General features: G+C 48.3%; 1 protein-coding gene across 2 annotated transcripts in view; it reads right to left on the bottom strand.

Moving 5' to 3' along the window:
* GTF2H1 (general transcription factor IIH subunit 1) overlaps nucleotides 1-22,734 on the bottom strand; it is a 1,239,907-nt gene that overhangs the window by 84,968 nt on the left and 1,132,205 nt on the right. For both annotated transcript variants that reach the window (XM_069623786.1, XM_069623785.1), the window contains exon 13: nucleotides 20,906-21,021. In XM_069623786.1, coding sequence (XP_069479887.1) covers nucleotides 20,906-21,021 — 116 coding nt within the window. The remainder of the gene's footprint in view (nucleotides 1-20,905; nucleotides 21,022-22,734) is intronic.

Raw genomic sequence — 22,734 nt, 5'->3', positions numbered from 1 at the left:
TGAACAGTCCACATGTATTTATTTATGTTTATTCATTTATATAGCACGCCAGACCCGAGGGTATAAGGGCACAGGAGCAACAAGGTTATTTGCAGCTTGGTTACGCTGCTGTACAATAATTACAGTGTGTACATAGGTTAAAGCAATTGCAGTTGTAGGGACAGATGCAGTGAAACAATTTACAAATATACATAGGGTAGGCAAGGTGAGTTCTTGGTCATTGTCCTTGATCCACTGAATGCAGTTGCGCCTAAAGTGGGGGTAGGTTTGAGGTGTCCTTAAAGTAAGTGGCAGGGAGTTCCAGTGTTGGGCTGCTTTCACCTGGAAGCTGTTGTAACCAGTTTTGGTTTGTTTGAACCTGGGGACTGAGAGCAAGTTGGCATTGGAGGTTCTGGTAGGTCGGTTGGGGGTGTATCTTTTTATTCTATCGACTAGGTAGCGGAGCGCTGCATTGTTAAGGCATTTATGAGTTAAGGAGGCTACTTTGAGCAAGATTTTGTCGGTGCTGGTAAGCCAATTATGGCTCTCCTAATGTTAGAAATGTGTTCTCTATTGGGGATTCTGGATTTTATTTGTAACATATTTGTTGGCCCCTACGTATAGGGCGTTACAACAGTCCAGTTCTGATAGGATTAGCGCCCTGGCTAAGGTGGTACAGCTCTGGGTGGAAAGGAAGGGTTTGGCTGCTTTTATTAGTTTACATGTCTGGGCTGTGGAGGAGGCCATGAACTAATCCGTTTGCGGAAGGATAGGTTGGAGTCAAGATAGATTCCTAGGGTTTTAACTTCCTTGGCTACCTTGATAGAGTTGCCACCTATGATGAAGCTAGTGTAGTTGTGATCCAGTTTGTTTAGGTCAGGGGTGGAGCAGAGAATAATGAGCTTGGTCTTGTCATCATTCAGGCATAGACTGTGGGAGGCCATCCATGCCTGGATGATGAGGTACACCCTGTTCACCAAGGCCAAATCCTTGTTATAATCTGCCATCAGCGGGATGAGGATCTGGGTATCATCGGCGCAATTAGTGTAGGTGATACCCAGACCATCAAGATCATCAAAGAGGGGCTTTGTGAACGTTGTACAATGTGGGGGAGACGCATGATCCCTGGGGAACCCCATAAGTGATGGGGATAGGGTCATCGGATGCTGAAGTAGAGAAGGCACACAAAGACCTGTTGTTCAGGAAAGACTTGATCCAACTGATGGCTTCTTGTGAGAAATGGGCTGCCGAGTCTAGGTGGTTACAGAGAATTTTGTGATCTACTAAATCAAATGCTGCAGAGAGGTCAAGTAGAAGTAGTAGAGCAGTTTTCCGTTATCTCTAAGGGTGTCAATTTGAGCATTGAGATCGATGAAAGCGGTCTCTGTCCCATGTTGGGGTCTAAAGCCCGATTGCCGGATTCCCAGGTGATGGTTTTATTCTAGGTATTGTATTTGTAGATAAGCTGTCTTGTCTAATATTTTGAGCAGGAAGGGGAAGGTGGTGATGGGTCTGTAGTTTGTGGGTATGGATGGGTGTAGGGAGGGTTTTTTGAGTAAAGGGAGAACCCAAGACTCTCTAAGATTGTTGGAGATGATGCCTGAAGAAAAGGAGGCGTTAATGAGTTTGGTAATGAATGGTGAGAGGTCTCTTACCGCATCTTTAATGATTTGTGAGGGGCAGGGTTCGCCCTGGCAGTTTGAAGGTTTGAGGCTGAGGATAATTTTTTCCACTTCTAACGTAGACACTTTGGAGAAGCTGAAGCGCGATAGTGGGTTGGGTGTAGAGTCACGGGGTGAAGGGCAGGGGTGTGTTGGTAGAGTTAGTAGAGTTGGTTAGGGATTCTTTCTTTTTGTTAATTTTGATTTGTAGGTCTGCGACTTTGTTGGAAAGGGTGCTTTGGACACTGGTGCACCATTGTTTATCTTTCACACATGTGTCCCGGACAGGGACTGGTGTTTCCAGCTCTTTGATAATAGTAAACAATTCTTTAGTGTTAGAGTTGGCTTGTGATATTCTCAGGTTGTAAGATTCATGTTTAGCGATTACGATTTCTTTTTTGTATGTGGCAGCTATTTTATTGAGGATCAACTTGTTGTCTGTGGGTGATTGTCTCCAATCTTGTTCCTTTTTATGTTTCTCTAATCTGAGAGCATATAAGCGAGGAGCGAACCAAGTGTTCAGGTGTTTTTTCGGTTTGCTTTTTTGTCAGTTTTAGCAGTGTAATGGAATCTAGAGCTGAACGCATGATTTTATTGTAACCCTCTATGAGGTGGTGAGGATTGGAAGTTGCTGAGAGTTGGTTCAGGGTCAGGAGAATGAGAGGGATACGTCTTTCCGCTGTGATGTTTTTCTTGTTTCTCGTTGGGATGGCTGTAGCTAGTGGGTTATTGGAGATGGGGCCTTGTGGCCTTGAGGGCGAAGGTAAGGAGATGGTGGTCAGACCACGGTTGAGGAGAAATGGCGGTGATGGAAGCCACACAGTTCTAGTCTGCGACCCAGTCGAGGGTTCTCCCTTTGTTGTGGGTAGGGGTGGACACTCTTTGGGTAAAGCCTAATTCTGACAGGGTATTGTCAATAAGGGTAGCCTGGGGGTCTTTAAGGCCCAGGTTAAAATCTCCTAAAATGAGGCTCTGGGAAGTATTCTTTAGGTTGTTAGTAAGGATAGTAGTGAGGTCTTCCTCGAAAGAGCCTTGGGGCCCGGGAGGTCTATAGAATACATGAATGGTGATGGTTTGGGTATTGGCAGTGGGCAGTTTAGCTGTAAGCGATTCGCAAGATGTGAGGCTGTCTGTGGTGGCAATTCTAACGTTGAGGTGTGTTTTCCTTCGCCTCTGGATTCTATTCTGTCCACTTGGAGGATAGTATAGTCATCAGGGATAGCTAACGTGAGGGCTGGGCCAGCGGCTGCATGGAGCCAGGACTCTGATGGCTACAAAGTCTAGTTTTTCTTCGAGAATGAGGTCTGCTATATCTGTGGCATGGGCTACTACAGAATGTGCATTAATTAAGGTGCTTCTAATGGGAGGGGGGCGATAGTTTTAGTATGGGTAGGTATGGTGGCTGCATTTTGAAGGTTATGCTTGGCCAAAGTATTAGTTAGGTTGTGCTTAGGTCTGTTCAAGGGTCGGTTGGTGGGAGTAACTATGTGCAAAGGTGGGGTCTGGTTAGTCGGTTTAGACTGGGTGGAATCCTTGGTACGAGGTTCATGTAGTTTGGGTAGTCTGACTTGTAGTCTAACATTTCTGGTGGATGGACTACATGGAGTGGAAAGGTGGGGCAGAGTGGGTATGAGGGAGAGTGGAGGAAGTGGTGGGTGGGCATAAGACATGATGGTAGGAGGAATGGTCTGTGGAGGCAGAGCTAAAGGTGAGACTTGAATAGCTGGATGAGTGGATAAGATGGAGAATTACTCTCAGCAGTGCTGAGAAGATACCTGGTAGATACATTCCGTTACGTGTGGGTAGTACTATAAAATCTGGATGGCAAGCTTGACAGTATGTCTTGTCAGACGAATCAGGTCGTTCTGTTGTATTACCTTGGTGCAGTAATAGTCAAGGCAGAGGGTTATGGGCGTTGTGCGAACTAGAGTGTTGATAGTTTAGTTAGGACACTACAGTGAATAAGTGATATGAGCAGTTCAATTGGGAACACTAAGGAGAAGAGATCAAAGTTAATGACAGCTATAAATTGTTATAATATAGACATGTCTACAATAACGGTCTATGAACAGTGGTCTGCAAGCATATCATAAAAAAGTAGGCTAGAATCTGCGTGGGCAAGGTCGGTCTAAGACAGATGTAGGCATGTTAGGTTCAATAGAGGACAGGTGGGCTGAAATTGAGGCGAGCACGATGCAAGCAAAGTAATGTTCAATATGGGCACAGATAGGCTGGTGCATCATAAGCATGGTGGGCAGTAATCACTAAAAGCACATTGATTAGGTTTGGTAAAAGCATAATAAGCATGTGTAAAATGAACTGTACATTACAATTAAAATGTCAGTCATGAAGTGGCAGACATGTGTCACAATGGTGCCAAAACAGGGTGCTGAACAGTGCAATAGAACAGTAGAACTTCCACAGTGGATGCAGTGTAGGCACAGGGCTGGGATCGAGGTATGCACAAGTATCTAGATTCAAGATAGGCACAGATCGTGCTTTCACTAGGCTGAGACAGAGTGGGTGCAGGGGCCTAATGCAAAGGTCATCGTCAGCACGTGAAGTTAATTGCAGAATAATCACACATGTCTAGGTATGGATCGTTCACAGTGGTTAAGGGCTATAAGTCATGTATGCACAGTGTGCTTGGAATGAAGTATGCACAGGTATCTAGATTCTAGTTAAGTGCAGATGATACTTTCACAGGCTAGAAGCAGAAAAGGAACAGAGGCTCACAAATATCTAGTCAACATGAGTATCTGGTTGCAAGGTGATCACATATGCCTAGATATAGTTCATTCAACAGTGTCTGGGCAGGCTAAGGACAATATGAGCACAGTGTACTAGGATTGAGATTTACCCAGGTATCTAGATTCAAGATAAACATAGCAGTGCTGCCGCAATAGTAGCCAGGTTTATACAATAGTAAGGTGGGCAGATCGTATATGGCACACAATGTAATATTAGCACTTTGCCAGCAGGCATTGAAAGTCAGATGCCGGCCTTGTTGGAGTCTAGTAACACAATTGGCTCAGTGCATAGGAGGAGTAGACCACATACAAGGGCAGGCATGGGGGCACATGGATTGGAGTGTTAAATACCCTCTGTATGCTTGTGTTACTAATACTGGAGGTCTCCACTTGTGTTATAGTGCCGTGTAAATACCAAATTGGTGTTGGACGGGGCGTTGCCTCGGGGCTTGTAGACGTCAAAGTACACGTTTTAGGGTCACGGGTGGCGCAGAATGTGTCAGGGGTCTTACCAGTAAGGCGGCAGCGTGCGGGGGCCCATGGTCCATATGGCTCCAGACAAGCTCTCGACAGGCTTGTGCCTTAGTGGGTGCCTTCGTGAGGGCCAGCTCGAGCCTGCGGGCTCACGATTGGCTATTAAAGCAGAGGTAAGGACCAATGGCATGGAACGGTGTGGCCAGGTGGGTTGCTTCACGACCCGAAAGGTGAGGCAGGCTAGTAGACGGCCATATTGGAGTGGCTTTCGCCTCGTGGCTGCTAATGGCAAAGTTAGCAGCGGAGTAGGTCCAGGCTGTTAGCTGCAGTCTGGAAGGTTAGAGAGGCCAATCTTAGGATACAGGCAAAAATGTAAAGAGCGCCCATGTATTCTGGGCTAATTTTACCAGCATCGGGCGGCGGGCATCCGTGTGCTGCAGAATTAGGCCGGCAGCCTAAAGACCAACCTAGTGCTTTCGGATGGCATCTCGGGGCGGGCACTGCTCCGGCAGTGGAAAGGGGAGCTCCAGCTACTCCAGAGGAAAAGGCAGCACTGTTGAGCCTCCAGGCTCTTGACAGGCTTGTGCCTTCGTGAAGGCCGGCTTGAGCCTGCCGGCTCACGATTGGCTATTAAAGCAGAAGTAAAGACCAATGGCATGGAAAGTTATTTTGCGCTGTGGTGCTTTGCATTTGGGGTATGTCAGTGCCCCTACTTTGTTGACAGATTTGGAACACTTGGTTCAGGCAGTAATGAAAATACTTCCAAATGCCAAGGTTATTTTTTCTGGTTTAGTAGCTAGGGCAATATGGGACAATATTTTTGTTTTTTGTCCTCCGCAAAATATTGCTAGGTGTGCAATCAACCGAGGCATGTTTGCTTTCATGCTTCGAGCTGGTATGTTCTTTTGTAATAATGAGAACATTGATTCTGGTAATGTGTATTTTAAAGAAGATGGCATTTCTTTATCTTTTATGGGAAATGACATGCTGTTTTGAAACATAAGGGTTGCTTTGGAGAAGCTAATGTGAAGATTTTTGGAGGAAAATAAGAAAAGAAAATTCAAAATAAAAGGTGTTTCTGAAGCATCTGCAAAAAAACAAAAATGAAAAAGGCTCTTTTCAGAGCCAAATCTCAAAGGCGAAATGGGGCACACCATTTAAATTTTCATTCCCCACTTTCAGATTTTTTGATTTGTTCACGGACAACGCGTATTACATACGGGGATTTTGGGGTTGAGAGGCATGCAAATGAGACTGAGCAGAGCAAGGGATTGGTTAATAAGGTTTAATGAGTGTGTTGTGTAAAGAGAGATTTTGTCACTAGGTATTTTTCCTGAGAGAAGAGAAGATAGCTATGACTGTGTGTTTCAGAAAGCAGATTGCTTGTACTTTGGGAGATTCGTGGATAAATTGGTTGGAGGTGCATGCAGATCGCTGTGGAGTGGCTGCACATTTTGGATTCTCTCATGTGAAAGTGCACTGGCATGGAGTGCGTGGAATGAAGTGGCAGGATTTGGTACCTCACTGTGCTACTTTGGTAACACATTGTCATCCAGACATCACTATTATTCATTGTGGAGGGAACAGTTTAGGTTATGTGTCTGGAATCTCTTTGCAATGTGCAATGAAAGAAGGACTTGAGAAAGTCATGGTCATGTATCCAAACTCCAGAGTAAATTTTTCACGTATTATGCAGAGACAAATGTGGCTGCGTTCTTTTTCATTTGGTCCACAAATAGAGAAAGCAAGGCGCAATGTAAACAAGGCTGTTTGTGCCTTTTAGCGAGATGTTGGTATGTCCGCTTTTCAGAATGAAAAGATTGGGCCTCATTACGACCCTGCCGGTTCGTAAAGAACAGTGGTGGTAAAACCGCTGCGACCGTTCTTTCCGGACCGGCTGATTAAGAGTCCTGCCTGCAGGTGGACATGGAAACACTGGCTCCGTCATAGATGGAACCCGTGTTTCCATTGTCCCCATCCCCATGGAGTCCTATGGGGCTCCATGGGAATGGGGACTTCCGGAAATTCCGGAGGCGGAATTATGTGTCACCGGGGTCGTAATGCCCCGGTGATTCCGGGAATCACAGAGGCGGAATTGTAATACGGGTCTGGCGGTAACCAGCTGGTTTTTCCGGCTCGGTTACCGCCGGACTCGTAATGAGGCCCAATATGTTTTGTAGCACACACATTTTTCGCAGAGATGGAGTGAGTACATCTTACTTATGCCGGCAATTAGATTTTTCTGCGAAATATACAAAATGCATTGCAACCTTTTTTGGAATTACAGCGATCCATTTTGCAGTAGGTGTTGACCATTTGAAGTTTGTGAAACACAAAAAAAAACACCACAATAAGGCTCTTTTCAGAGCCACCACTTCCTCCCATAAAAAAGTGCAATGGTTCTGATAGGGCAGCAACCCCAAAAAATAAATATCCGGAATGTCCGCGAACTTCTAAAAAAATGCACAGGGCCCTGCAATATTTGTCACTTCTATTTTTAAACTGCAAAAGGCGGCTCTGAAAAGAGACTTTTTTTGTTGTTTTTTTGTTTTATATTTTTTTGATGTTTTTTAAAACCCAACACACAAGAAAAGGAGGACAAAGGCGGTAAGGAAGGGACACCAACCACGGGGATAAGAAATGGCAGGTGGAGAGAGGAAGATGTAGGGTGGGCCTTATTGAGGTAGGTCGCAGACTTTCTCATGCTCCTTGACCGCAGTCTCGAAAGCACTGAAAGGTTCTGCCCCCCTGCAGAGTACTGCGTTGCAGTACATGCACGATATTGTGACCCTCGAAAGGTAAGGGTCAACAGCATCATGAATGGCCAGCGAGGCAGCTGGAGGGATGCACTGCCCCACCGGAGTGTCTTTTGTGGTGACAGGAGCAGAAAAGTAGGATGCTGCAGAGGAACTCAACCTACGTATATCGTTACGAATAGCCCCACGTGGAACGACTTTAGGTGTTGCTTCATTGATGTAGTATCAAAGCTATATAAACCAGGCTTGCCACGACCATGCGGCACTGAGTCCAGATCACCTTGTTCGCATGAGCTTTTGCCTTTCCATCAACGGTGATAAATGACCGACACACCCAAGACTCACGGTGAATGCTAGTAGTAGGGACTTCCTCTTCCTCATCCTCTTCATCCCTCTCTTCGGCATCCTCACGCCTGTTCCCCTCTGCAGGCCCTTGGGGACGGGGTGGTGGTGGAGGGGGTGGGTGTGCTGGTGCTGAGGCAGTAGCAGCAGAAGCAATGTCTGGAAGGTTAATAACCAGGAACAGCAACATGCACAATTGCCCTGTTGTAAATCTTGGAAATCAAAAAGCAGACTGAGGATGAACTCTGGGATGTGGCCTTTTATAGGGGTGCAGGTGCGCGCTTCACGGACACCCGCGCTGTCCCAGGACACTTCGAACACCAAGAAAGGGCTCAAAACGTTCCAAAAAATATGTAGATTGGTAGGGACATTGTCTGGGACATGTGCGATGGTTAACTTCTACTGTAAAATACCTTGGATTGCTCAAAAAAAGCACTTTTTAAATGTTCGTGGGCCCGGACAGTGTCCGCAAATAAAGACACATGCTCAGCGTGGGTGCAGTCACATGACGACGGACAGGCACGATGTTCGTAGATCCAAGTGTGTGATGTGCATGTGCGCGGGTGTTCCAAGAACAGTGTTGAAGTCCCAGAATAAAATAAATGTGCGTCAAAACTCAGCAGACAGGCGGACGGGATATGTGTTCTACGGCTATATTAATTCTGGTTGCGGACATTATTAACAGGGGGGGTGTTCGTAGGACACCCCATTTTGGTTAATTACGGATAGGCTGACATCTTGTGTGTTCTAAGGACACTTCTATTTTAATTACAGACAGTACGGACAGGTATAGTGTCCTTAGGACACCCCCATTTTGGTAAATTGTGGACATCCCGGACAGTCTTCTAAAAAAAAAAAATAAGACAGGCATATACTAAGAATACACTTAAAATGTTATTATTGTTTAACAGTATAAAAATTACGAAAGAGGGGGAAGCAGAAACTGAAACAAATAGAGTGGGATTAGGTGTTTGGACATGATGTATGGGAGGGGAGGAAGGGTAGGAAGTCTCATCGTAACGTTTTTCTTGCTGGGGAGGGTTTGGGGATAGTTGGCTGGGACATGGAGAAGGGGAACAGGTACATGTGGGACTGTGATATTTCATGTTTTCTTTAATGTGGTCCACAACACACTGTTTAGTTGATTTAAGTGTTTCATCAACAAATCAATTTTTAGTTCCATTCATTTCAGAGGATCTTCTAATATCTCTCTTGGTATATTATATTTATTGTCTGTCTGGTCTGTTAAAACACAAAGTATCAGTTATTAATTGGCTTATATAGAGAAATGTGTCCACCATTAGTATCTTCCCTCATTTCATCTCATGGGAAATTCTTTTCCAGCCATTCCAAAGTACTGCACATTTCTATGTAAAAAAAAAATATATATTAGTTTTAGGGTACCTAATACAGAAAATGTATAAATATATGAAATAAGGAACAAGTTACTTACCTGTAACTGTTGTTCTGCAGCATGGGTCTGGCATGGATTCACATGCTCATGAATATTCCCAGTCAGGCTGGGAATCCTCGGTAAAGAAAAAATCAGTATCAGTTTCGTTTCTGATCTGTCTTTCTTAGTAGTAACCAATCGCTGATCTCTGGGTCATACTGCCCCCAGCCAATGACTGCCCTCTCCCTAAACCCCGCCCCTGGCAGCCATCCTCAGATTTGGTAGCACGCCAAGAGGCAGTATGACCAAGTGAAGAGCCGCAGAGGGGTAGGTGGGAGGGTTCGCATGTGAATCCATGCCAGACCCATGCTGGAGAACAACAGTTACAGGTAAGTAACTTGTTCCTTCTCCAGCATGGGGTCTGGCATGGATTCACATGCTCATGAATAAAAGAATACATAGCAGTATACACATGCACAACCACGGGAGGTGGCAACAGGCTCAACATTAAGCAATACACCAACTCAACATTAAGCATCTCTTACCTCCTCACCAGGTTCACCTTAAGCGAACAGGTTGCGCAGCACTGCTTGGCCGACCCTGGACTCCTCCCTGGAGTCCCGATCGACGCAGTAGAATCTTGTTAAGGTGTGCATCGACCTCCACGTAGCAGCCCTGCAGATGTCCAGCAGGGGCACACCAGACAGGAACGCCGTGGTAGCAGCGATCGCTCTGGTCGAATGGGCTCTCGGACGGCCGGGCAGCAGTCGGTTTGCCAATCGGTGACAATGCATAATGCAGCCGGAGAGCCATCTGGAAATGGAAGTCTTCAAGAGAGAGTCTTCCCTTGATTCACAGACCCAAAGTTCACAAACAGTTGTGCCGTCTTCCAAAAACTCTTTGTGCGTTCCACATAGAACTTCAGCGCTCTAGCTACATCCAGCGAGTGCAAAGTCCTCTCGGCCGGCGTCAAAGGCGGCGGAAAGAAAACTGGTAACACCAAGGGCTCGTTGAGGTGGAAGTCCGACGGCACCTTGGGCATGAAGGAGGGGTGCGTCCTCAGCACCACCCTCGTGTCATGAAAAGTCAAGTATGGAGGCTTGCAAGATAGGGCCTGAATCTCTCCCACTCATCGTGCAGAGGTGATAGCCATGAGGAACGCTATCTTCCATGACAGGAACTTCAAAGGCACCGAATGCATAGGCTTGAATGGGGCCCCCCATGAGCCTGGTCAGCATCACATTAAGTTCCCACGTCGGGGCAGGGGCCTTCACTGGCGGGATGATCAGAATAGTCCCTTCATAAATTCCTTTACCAGGCGATGAGACCACAAGGACGCCTGTCCCGTAGTCCTGGCATATCGGGAGATGGCAGCCAGATGTATTTTTATGGAGGCGAGAGCCAGTCCAGCTTTGGCCAGCGACCGTAAGTATGGCAGCACTTGAGTGGCCGTAATCCGCAGAGGGTTAATCTTCTGTGCACGGCACCAGACAGAGAACCTCTTCCTCTTCCTCACCCAGGCCTTTGCAAGAAACTCTCTGCAATCAGCCAGGATATCGTACCCTCCAAACTCTAGTGCTGCAGGAGCCAGGCCTGCAAGTTCAGTGACTGAGGGTCGTGGTGTAGAATGGCTCCTCCTTCTCTGGAGAGAAGTGTAACGCTCACCTGACTCCCACGGGGGCGCTGGCCTGGTTCGCGCTGCTGTGACCTCGTCTAAGGTGATGCGCAGGGTTCGGAAGACGGACTGGACCGGGCCCCACATCTGGCTTGTCTGACTCGCAGAAGTATCCTTCTGTAGGTGAGAATAGGGGGTTAACTGTCTGCGGGGTAATGCAATCGGCCTCCCACTTACCCCTCTCACCCTCCTCAAAACCCTTCTGTGGTTCCCCGTAGCGTCTCACCTTAGGGTCTGGAAGGACGAGCTCTCCATCCTGCTTCTGATGCAGGGGCGCGTTGGTATCCAGTTACGTCTCTGGATTTTCGGATGGGTTAGAACCAAACTTGCTTGGCTTCCAGCTAAGTTTTTCTATAAGTGGTTCCCCTTGTGTCCATGCATTAATGTTCTAATGCTAGTGTCTTTTTCCCCATAGGGGCCGGGGTACGGAATGCCGGGGAACAGGCACCGACCCGAGGTGAGCGGTGAAATCCTTGTGGAAATCAGGTAAGTCTTTAATGAGTGTTTTGGTAATGTCTTTTCATTCACTCATTAACGCTGATGTCTTTTTCCCCTTAGGGGCCGGGGTCCGAAAATGCCTGGATGCGGCGCGGACCCGAAATGAAAAGGGAATGACCCAACAGGTAAGTCTTGACATGGAGTTTTAGCTTCCCTTTTCCCTTCTTTCTCTCACCTTTGTTCTTGTCTTTTTCTCCCTAGGCGCGGGAGCGCGACTGCGAATCCGGATGGTCGCTGCTGAACATGGAGGCGCCCTGTAAAGGTGAGTAGAATGCGGCGCTGCAGCGATCGCTGCAATGTGCTTTTAAAAATAAATGTCTTCCTTTTCAGGATTGTCGGCGAAATGTCTCTGGGATGCAGATTTAGCAGGTGAGGCCTATTCCTTCTTCTGTTCTCTTGTTCCCTTCCTTTGCAGGTGATTCAGGATGCTGGCAGGTGTGGCAGAAGTCAAGATGCAGGAGCAGACACGGTGAGCGTCCAGCGCTAGATGCAGAACAACGCGAAGCACGTGTGGCTGATCGGGTGTGGTTTAAATAGCCTTGGAAGAAGTTCCTAGAATGTGTCCTTCCTCCAATCAGGTATGTATCCTTCCCCGACCCCGCCCGGGTGGTAAATGAGTCCCACAGGTAAAGTAGTTCCTTTCAGGCCTCAAGGAGGCCGGGGTTCTGCAGCATGGTCTGCATCAGGTAAGTGCACCCAAACACTTTCATAATGAGCCTGGCGCCTATGGCGCCAGGACTGACGCTTTCTATGAGCCTGGCGCCATAGGTGCCAGGACGCTGTCCAAAGGGCCCCTATAAGGGGTTGCTGGGACCTCCCCCGCGGACTTAATGTCCGCTTTCGGGGACACAGGGCCTGAGCCGGCTCCCCGGGAGCAGGCATCGTGACAAGAAGATCTGGGTCCGCCAGCAGCCTGACGGGTGGGGACGTTGACAAGTCCAGAAGGTCCGGGAACCAGATCTGCCTCGGCCATGCTGGTGCGACGAGGATCATCCTGCACCTGGACTTCTTGAGCTGGTTGAGGAGGCGGAGCAGCAACGGCAATGGAGGGAACGCGTATAGAAACAGGCCGTCCCAAGGGAACGAGAAAGCATCACCCATGCTCCTCGGCTGGGGGAACCTGCTGGCGAACCTCTGGCACTTGGAGTTCGTCGCCGTCGCTAACAAGTTGATCTGGGGTTTGCCCCATCGTCGGAAGAGTCGATCCACTTGACCCTGGCGCAGATCCCACTCGTGGCACGAGCGTAGCTCCCTTCTGAGTGAGTCGGCGATGGTGTTTTTTATTCCTGCCCGGTGGAAGGGAACCAGAACCATCCCCTGGGCGACGGCCCAGTGCCACAGATCCTGGGCCTCCTTGGATAGGGCTGGGGATCTGGTGCACCCCTGCTTCCGTATGTAGAACATCGTGGTGGTGTTGTCGGTGAAGATCCTCACCACTTTGTCCTTGAGGGACGGGAGGAACGACTTGAGCACCCAGAACACTGCACGGAGCTCCAAGATGTTGATGTGAAGAGACCTCTCCTCAGGGAGCCAAAGGCCTCTTGCATGGAGATCTCCGGTGTGGGCCCCCCAACCCTCCAGAAAGGCGTCCGTAGTCACTGTCTCCTGAAACGCCCGTGTTTGAAAGTCCGTGCGGGTCGTGAGGTGAGCCCGGGTGCCCCACCATAGTATCGCCCGACGGAACTCCTCGTCAAGGGGGATCCTGTCCCGAAGCAGCCCCCTGCCTGAAACCAGCGGGCGTCGAGGAACTCCTGCAGCGGACGCATCCGAAGTCTGCAAAGGGGTACAAGGTAGATGCATGAGGACATCATCCCGAGAAGGGACTTGATGGACTTCACCCTGGCCACGTCCGTGGCTAACAGTCGCCGTACCTTGCCCAGGATGGTATTGGTCCTCTCCTCTGAAGGGGAGGCCAATTGCTCCACTCTATCGAGCTTCGCCCCAAAAACAGTGCTACTTGCGACGGAACCAGGTGGGATTTGGGGTAGTTGATGGAGAACCCCAGCTCCGTGAGCAACCGGACGATCCTCGCCGTATGATCGACGGCAAGTTCCCTTGACCTTGCCCGGATTAGCCAGTCGTCCAGGTAGGGGTAGACGTGGATCCCCTGCAGGCACAGCCGCGCCACCACTGGTGCCAGGCACTTGGTGAAAACCCTGGGTGCCGACTTTAATCCGAAGGGTAGGGCTCTGAATTGGTAGTGGAGTCCTTGAACCACAAACCTGAGGAACTTCCTGTGCCTTCTTAGAATGGGGATGTGGAAGTAAGCATCCTCTGGGTCCAGCGACGATAGGAAGTCGCCTTCCTCCAGCTGTCCCAGCACGTGCTGGAGGGTGACCATCCTGAATTTCTGTGCCTTGATGTACTTGTTTCAGCGGCGCAGGTCCAGGATGGGGCGCCAACCGCCTGTCTTCTTCCTGACGAGGAAGTACCTTGAGTACACTCCGGAGCCTTCTGGGGACGAGCTCGATGGCACCTTTGAGCATCGGTCTTACCTCCAACAGCAGTTGAGGGACGTGATTTTCCTTCCTGGCCACGGGAGGAATGCAAAGGCACTTCTTTTGGAATTCCAGCGAGTGCCCGTTGGCCAGGGTGTCCAACACCCAACGGTCGGTGGAGATGGACTCCCACACGCCGACGAACTTCGTCAGCCAGCCTCCCACCGGGGTGCTTCGGAGGGGGCCCAACAACACGGCTGGGTCATTCTTGCTTGGAGGCGGCCTTGCCGACAACGGCGGGAAACCCCTTGTTTGCCGCAACCTCTGTAGGCCTCCTGGGAAGAGGAGCGGGCCGCCTGGCGGTAGGTGGAGGAGCCACCGCTGGATCCTTTGGAGGCACCCTGTCTGCCTCCAGAGCTCCGAAAGGGCCGTCGCTGCTGAAGCACACCAAGGGCCCCGGGCCGTCTCCGAGTCCGTCTTGATGGCCTGTAGAGACTCAACCACGGCCTTACCAAAGAGGTTGTTGCCGTCGAACGGCATGTCCAACACTCTGGTCTGGACGTCCTGGCGAAAGTCTATCGCCTTGAGCCATCCTCGTCGTCGGAGGCAAACTCTGTTGCCCAGTTAGCGAAATCCGGTATCGGCAATGTCCGTTGCCACCGTAATGGCGTGATCCAACGCCATCTCGCCCTCCTGCAAAATCTCTAGTGCCTCTGCCCTTTCGTCATCAGGCAGGAAATCTAGCAGGGGAGCTATCTTGAACCAGAGCTCCCTGTCGAAGCGGGCCACGATCGCTAAGGCATTGGCCGCCTTAATAGTCATCGCCGCCGACGAGATGACTCGTCGTCCCATAGAGTCCAACTTCTTACCCTCGCTGTCCGGCGGGGAGGTGGAAGTTGAAGCCGCCGCGGCCGCTGCCTTCTTCTTAGCCGCTGCCGAGACGACCGAGTCCGGCGTGGGCTGGGCCCTGAGGCACAAGGGGGTGGCATCGGGGACTCGGTACTTCTCGTACCTGTCCCTCTTGGCGGGTGTCGTGGCAGGGTTCTTGAGGACAGCAAGCCCCTCGTCCCAGATGTCGTCGAGTAAAGGCACCGCGAGGACCGTCTTCCTCTTAGCCTCTCGTCGCTGGTACAGAAACACCTCCTTTTTCTGTTCTTCAGGGCAGAGCTGGAAGAGCTCGGATGCCCTGGTTATCATGGCGTGGAAAGAGCCAACCTCGTCGGCTGGGGATGCCCGTGGGTGTGGCGACGACGGGATGTCCGCTGTGTCATCGCCGCCGTCGTCGTCTGTCCCCCGTCGTCGTATCCGTCGCCGTATCCTCTCCCGGCGAGGGGGATGAAGGGTCCACCGGTCTCGCAGGCACGAAGGGGGGAGACCAGGGGCCGTTTCCATTGGCGTAGTCTCAGCTGGCTCCGCCGGGATCGCAGAGACCACTTCGGTAGAGGCCTTAGCCGGGTGGATCAAGGCCCTCACCACCTTAGGTGCGTCCTGGGCCTTTTCCTTGGGGGGAGGGTCAACGCCTCGCTCCCCCTTCGAGATCGACTGTGTCCGCTCTAGCGGCCTACCCGGGTTCTCGGACTTCCTCTTCCCCAACCCAGAGCGCTGTCTCGTGGTCGAACGTGCCGGGGAAGTAGCGCCCTGCTTGGCAACCGAAGAGCCCGACCTTTCGGCACTCCCGGAGCCCGCAGACTCGCGGTGCTTGGACTTCTGTTGGGCCCCCGTCGCCGGGGTGCCCTCAAAGGACTTAGAAGCCCGCTCAGACTTCTTCTTCGCCTTCTCACTTGCTGTGCCCTTCTCCAGCCAGGTGGCGAGGCGGGAACGACGATCTTGTTTGGTTCGTTCCGAAAGGTTCTTGCAGAACGCACAGACCTTCTCCACGTGCGTCTTGTCCCCATGGAGGCAGTAGAGACATTGCAAATGCTCGTCCTCCTTGAAAACGTTATATAATCCGCATCCAGGGCAGTTCCTGAACAGCTTGGATCCAGGCGTCAAGCTCCCTTTGTCCTGGGCCATGTCTTGAGGTAGGCCGCAGATCTTCCGGAATCCTCCAAGAAGTGTAAACTCGACGAAAACTTCCCCCTTGAGGGGCGTAGAAGAATTCTAAAACGGGTCCCCGTTATCGGAAGCAGAAACGGTGGAGCGTGAGGCTCGATTAAACTGAAAAAATGAGAAATTCTCCTGAAAAAACGTCAAAACGCAGTAAAAAACACGAGAGCTAAACACGACGACTCCCAACACTTGAGCGTGCGGTAAAAATCTGAGGATAGCTACCAGGGGCGGGGCTTAGGGAGAGGGCAGTCATTGGCTGGGGGCAGTATGACCCAGAGATCAGTGATTGGTTGCTACTAAGAAAGACAGATCAGAAACGAAACTGATACTGGTTTTTCCTTTACCGAGGATTCCCAGCCTGACGACGGGGAATATTCATGAGCATGTGAATCCATGCCAGACCCCATGCTGGAGAAATGTAGTGTACTTGCACGTTTCTTACAAACTTTTGGTGGTACTGCTGTGTAAGTATGCTCTTGCTTCTTGCTGTGCAGTTTATGTGAGGTAATTCTGCTGGAGGCATATTTATTTTGTTTTGGTATATTCCATTATATTGCAAACACTACTTCAGTGGATGGTTGGTGTCTTACATATACATTTTCCAGTTCTTATTTATTTTTAAATGTAATGTATTTATGTGGTGCTTTTTGATCATGTTTGGTGTTTTTATTGTATGATACAACAATGTAAGATACCCCCCCTGAGTTTTTGGATAGTGAGGATGGTGACCGCGTCCGCCCGTGGGCATGCGCACAGTCCACAGACATCACTAGCGGGGCAGGGGGTTTAGGATTTTCTATGTTATATATATGTAAGGTAAGGAGGTCTTAGAAAACATTTATTACATTTACATTATCTATATTCAGTGAAAAAAACTTTGTTAAAAGGACGTTATGGTTCCAAGTAAAACCGAAAAACCCTTGAAATACGCCAGTTATGTTAAGCTAAGCAACCATAACTCGCACCACCACCGTGCACTGCTAAGACTAACACCCACGACATCAAAGATGACATCACAAATTTGTCTTTCCACTTCAGGGTAGAGATGACGCTGTCACTCACCATTGCCCTTACCAGGTGGCTTTATGCATCTAGGTATATACGAAGGGCACAACGATTTTCACACTTGCAAACCTGCAACCCTATCACAGACAGCTTTACTCAGGATGTGACCCACTGGAAATCCCTCCCGTTGACTTTGCTAGGGAAGGAGGCCCCATTTAAAATGTTGACCCTGCCTAGATGTCTATCCATCTTACAAAATGCTCTGCTCCACATCCCCCAAGGAAAAATTTGCTTAAATTGACAACACCCTCCGAAATCTTATGGGGAGGTGGACAAGCCTGTAACGCCCTGCTCACATTGCAAAGATCGGTCAGGGTAGGAGGTATTGGGCTACCCGACATGCAAGGTTACTACTGGGCCGGCCAACTGGTAGACTGATTGCATGGAGATCCTACATTCACACAGATTAAGGCTGAGAGGAGGTGATGCAGAGACTGCCCTCCTACTCAAATTCTATACAGTGACCCAAAGACGCTATCACTCCAGAGTATGCGGCACCACACTAGGTGGGTGTGGACAGAGGTACATCAACACGTTGGGTAATCGGGCAACCTTACTCCAGCCCCTATGACACAACGTACAGCTCGTGGAAGTTGACAGGATAGGCGGTCTTAGGACATGGGAGACATATAACATACTGCATTTCTCAGATGCGGTGAAAGAGGGCAGACTGATTCTCTTTGAGGAAATCAAACGTCGTTCGGACTCCCGAACTCTGAACAATTCCACTACTTCGTTATCACATGCCTTCATTGCCCAATTCCAAACCTTAGAAGATATTTTGGCATGCTGCCCTTTTGAGGCAAACTTACTCCCAGAGTGTATCTGCACAAAAGTCTACCCTATACCAGGATATTACAGCCTTTGAGACCAGGGACCTAATAAACAACAAGGCAAGGTGGGAGCGGGATGTGGGCTCACTAGAAGCAGAGGATTGCGTGAATGCGTTGATGTTGCCTAGGGATATTGAGATACCGGCCAGAATACGGCTAACCACTCAAAATACTTTGATAGGGTATATTATACTCAGATAGTTTTGTTTCAATGGGGTCGCCCTGACCGTGCATGCTGTCTGCAATGTGAAGGGTTAAAGGATACCTTCATGCACACCATTTGGGAATGCCAACAAGTTCATCACTTCTGGAGGGAATGTTGAGACAAACTGTATAGGGTCATGGGCCTGGCGACCCCGCTGGATCCCAAACTCTTACACCTGGGTGTTTTGGGGGAAATTACTTTTAGTAAATATGATACGTTATTTCTATGCACTGCTGTTGGTCTGAAGAAATAGACTATCATTTCTGTATGGGGGTGCCAAACATCCCAGACTGATTAAATGGTTCTCTGAAATGGACATGTGCACGGCCCTCGAGAAGAGCGTATACAATACCTTGGGAAATGTGAGAAAATATGGGGCAAATGGGTCGAGGAGAGTTAGGGGTTTATAACCTTTTCTCCTGTCGGCCTCAACCTATTGTCCATTTCCCTGTTTCCCAAAGTAAATCCTTTAGTAGTCATTTGGCATTTGCGAATCACCCCATTGTGTTAGGTTTTATTTTACTTTGTTGTGAGAAGTAATAGTTTTAAAACAATAAATTGCGATTTAAAAAAAATATATCCTATTGAGGAACAGTGACAATACCCCACAAAAGAGTTTATAGCTGTTTGCGGTATAGACATTCTCTCCAAGAGCTTTACCAAAGGCTTACTCTCCAAATGACCTCTGCACCTCTTCCACTGTGATCTTCCTCTCTAGCTGTTCCACCACTTCAAAATGGGAGCTTCAGTATCTCAATTTCCCATAGGAACTTGGGTATGTTCTCTATATTCTAATCCCCCTCCTTTGAATAGAAGGTTTGTTAATACTCTGCAAAGCATTTGGCGAAGTCCTCAGGTGTGTTCCCCTTCTTCCCCTCCTACTTTATAATTTCCTTCACCCTTATATTTTATCTTGTGGACTTGCAACCTATTTGCTAGGATTGTACCCAGCATGTTTCCTTTTGCAAAATACTGCTGCTTAATTTATTTCATTGCCTGGTAAGTTTTGCTTAAATTCTGCCCCAGAAGAATGTCCATCAGATTTTCTCCCTCACCTTGCTATCATTCTCCTCACTATTGTATTTTTCTTCAAGCTTACTGTTACTTCTAAGTCATCTTTCAGTGCCTTGTCTACCTTCTTCCTAGACACTTTCGCTATGAGAAGACCCCTCATCTTAGATTTAGTCACCTCTCATTTTATCCCTATGGAGGACTCACCATTATCGTTTTCTTCCAAGTTAAGTTAAGTTTTATTTCATCCCAGTGTACCTCTCTACATATATTTTGTCTGGCAGGAAGGTATGGCAGCATCACCAATCACTCTAGGACTCTCCTAGGGAGGGTAAGACTCACCTCAGTAACTACCATGTCGTGGTCCATCCACGCTATTGGTATGCTTACCTTCCTCTATTAGAGCATAACCTATGCTAGTTGATTTGTGCACACTACAATAGAAGGTGTAGTCCCACTTACCTGTGGTCCACTTCAGCCCTGCGGTGTCTGACCCGACACTGCAGTGTCTTTTTTTCTTTTTTTTTCGGTCCCCCGCATCCAATATTGAGGAAGCAGGGGACCCCCAAAGGCTAATACGTGCCAAACATAGGGAGCGGGGGCCACCAAAACCAAACAAATCTAATACCTTACCTCGCCAGGAAGAGCTGGGGTGAAGTAGGAGAGAGGAAACCTTGGATGAACCATGGAGCATGGGCTCTACCCTAGCCTGACACCCGGCCCCGGTCTTCCACTGCTCCCTCCCTCACCTCCAGTCCCTCCAGTCAGTAGCCTCATCTCTGCGCCTCCACCGGTTCGCCTCTCCACTCAACCCTCATCTCAGCGGGATCCATGGCTTACGCTGACCGTCCCAGGGCAGCCCCAAGGTCCGGCCGCTGCAGCCATCCCACAGACCTAGTGAACTGCTGCAGCAAGTGCACTTCAGGGCCACACCAGGCCCGTTCTTTCCTTCAGCAAGGGCTCGCTCAATACTACTCTTTGCAGGCCCGGGACCTTGCACCCCAGCCAGTATTTCTTATAGATAGGAAAAAGGGATTTTCACTCCTCCACTAGATCTAGGGGATCACCATTTCAAGTAATCATATGGGCTTTTCAGGGAGCTCTGCGCTCGGGCAGACATTGTTTTTGCCCCTGGAGGTCTCCTCAGCAGCATATTTTAGAGTATTATTCCAGCCTTGCCTCCAGGTTGTGAAGGATGACCAGTTAGTCTCACTATTTGTACACAATTCCAACAAGAAAGATGGTAGTTTCCAGCTTGAATGCATACTATAAAGCTATTTCACATTCAACATAGTAAATTATTGCAAAGAAAAAATAAACAAATTCATGAAGTTGCATGTAAAGGGCCCGTGGGTGCAACTGCTCCAGAATACCAAAATATGATTTGAACTATACACTTTGTGTACATCACTATTAGAGGCTTATTTATTATCTGAAAAAGTATTCACAGACCGAAACAAAAAAAGAAACAAGTGACGCAAAGTTTGTACAGGGCTGGTAAATAATCAAAAACCGAGGCAGATATTTGATAAATAAGATTGGGGGTGGAGGGGAGCAGGAGAAAAGGCATGGCTTATTCAACGTTCTCTATTGAAATAACCAGATGAAACCGTAGTAAAACTCATTTGATATGATCAGCATAGTAGCTTTTATGGGACATTTCATAGAACAACATTGGTTGGGCTAATTTCTACCACACATATCGATTCTTTGCCTAAAAAATTACTTAACTCATGCACTGGGAACATGAAACAAAGGTTTACAAAACCATCTTACCTTTTCTTCTAGGAATGGTGTATTAACAGGAAAGCAAGACCAGAAGTGCCGAAGCAATTCTCCCACAGCTACATACAGATGCTTCAGCTCAGATTGAACATCATTTGGCACCATCTCTACAGGACCCAAAAAAATGTATTAGGAACACACAATTCTCAGCAATGGCCCACAACAATCACATATATGCTACAGAAAGGAAAATATACTCAAAAACTGACAAAGTGTATGTCTGATAGAGTAGAACACCTAACCCAAATAGCATGTTGAGAAAGAATACTGTGGAAAAGCCCTTAAATTCTATGGCAAGACCTGAGGTGAGCATTAGGTTATAATACCTTTAATTTGTATTCTTCAGCAGTCAAAACAAATGACCAAATCTAGGAACAGCTCAAAACACTACATCCCCCATAAAACGTGATTTTGAGTAGTTCTGAAGCTATTTATTCCTCCAATCATTGTCTTTGTCCTTATCCATTCCACTACGAGGCAACCTTACACCTCATACTTCTCTCAGACTGTCCACTTTCTATACTGCTCATCGGCTGTTACGTAGCTTTGACTATTGCTCTCACGACCAGTAGGGTCCAAGTAATATTTATTTTGAATGTGATCGTATTTTATTTTAACCAGGGATTGGCAATAAGGTTTGGGGCTGTGAAATTGCTGCTGGAAAAGTGAGGCATTGTGCGGGTGAATATTGCCTTTCCTTTTCCTCTCTCCCCTAAACTCTATGCTGCTGGTTCCGAGAGGTACACCTGTAACAAGTAAGCTCGTTCGACAGGTCCCTTTCCTGAGCCAGATCTATTTCAGACGCACAAGCATGTGTGGTTGTATCCCTCGGAGGCAAACTGCACACAAAGGAAGGGTTCTAGGCTGCTGTGAAAGCATGCAGAAAGGGTGCACCAACAACAAATAATGGAGTGTCTTAGGGCTTTCGGATCAGCCGAGCAGCAAGCAGGTAGTAGAGGAGACAACATGCGCACTCTCAGCCAGCCAACATTACAGACTTCAATGTTTAGGTGGCGGTGCTCTGTGCTGCTCACAACGCAAAACCATTTCTTAGATAAAGCATGTAACAAGCACTACTTATACTCACTGGGCATTCAAACGTATCTGTGCGAGCAACAAGCATTGCTCACCACTTATTCCATTATCCGACACTCCTCGCCACAATCTTAACCCTCCTCCAACTCCATTCACTTAACCAGGTACTTCAGTCTGCTGAGTTCAAGTAAGGAGGGTACATTAATAAATTAAATAATACAACATAAAAGATAAATAATTATGTTTGACCGAGGAATACCATCAGGGGGAGGATTATGCTTATGACGAGGAAGGGATTATGGAGGAGGGGGGTACGATTACATAGATGGAGACACCAAGCTTCAAGAGGGACTGGAGCAATTCACTAAGGGAAGCAGTGTTGGAAGGCATTGTGCTGATGCAACAGAGGCTGAAGGCCTTCTAGTCCCTGTTCGGGTGTAAAGGAGCAAAAAGGAAGAGCGGGGGAAAAAGCTGATCTAGGTCCTAGTCAGAGGAATTATTAGTAAACGCAAACTGATCTCCTTGGAGTGAGGAACTACCTACTGAAAAAAATCTTTTAGGTTATTTGATAGCCTATGAAAGAGGACACACAGATCATAGGTGGTTTCTGCGCAACCAAGAATTGGGAACATTTGTAGGAAAATATGTTGCTCTGGATAAAGCACAAGTCTATTAAAAGTTTATGGCAAGGACCGGCAGAAGTTGCTGGGCCATTTGCAGCAAAGGCTTCAATGGGACCAAGGAGTTTGCCATTGATGGGAGTATGGGCAATGAGACATGTCTTC

This window comes from Ambystoma mexicanum, chromosome 11, assembly GCF_040938575.1.
Source record: "Ambystoma mexicanum isolate Mex_15411 chromosome 11, UKY_AmexF1_1, whole genome shotgun sequence".
NCBI classification, from domain to species: Eukaryota; Metazoa; Chordata; class Amphibia; order Caudata; family Ambystomatidae; genus Ambystoma; species Ambystoma mexicanum.
Note: the sequence above shows the minus strand (reverse complement) of the source record. Positions and strands in the feature narration are given on the sequence as shown.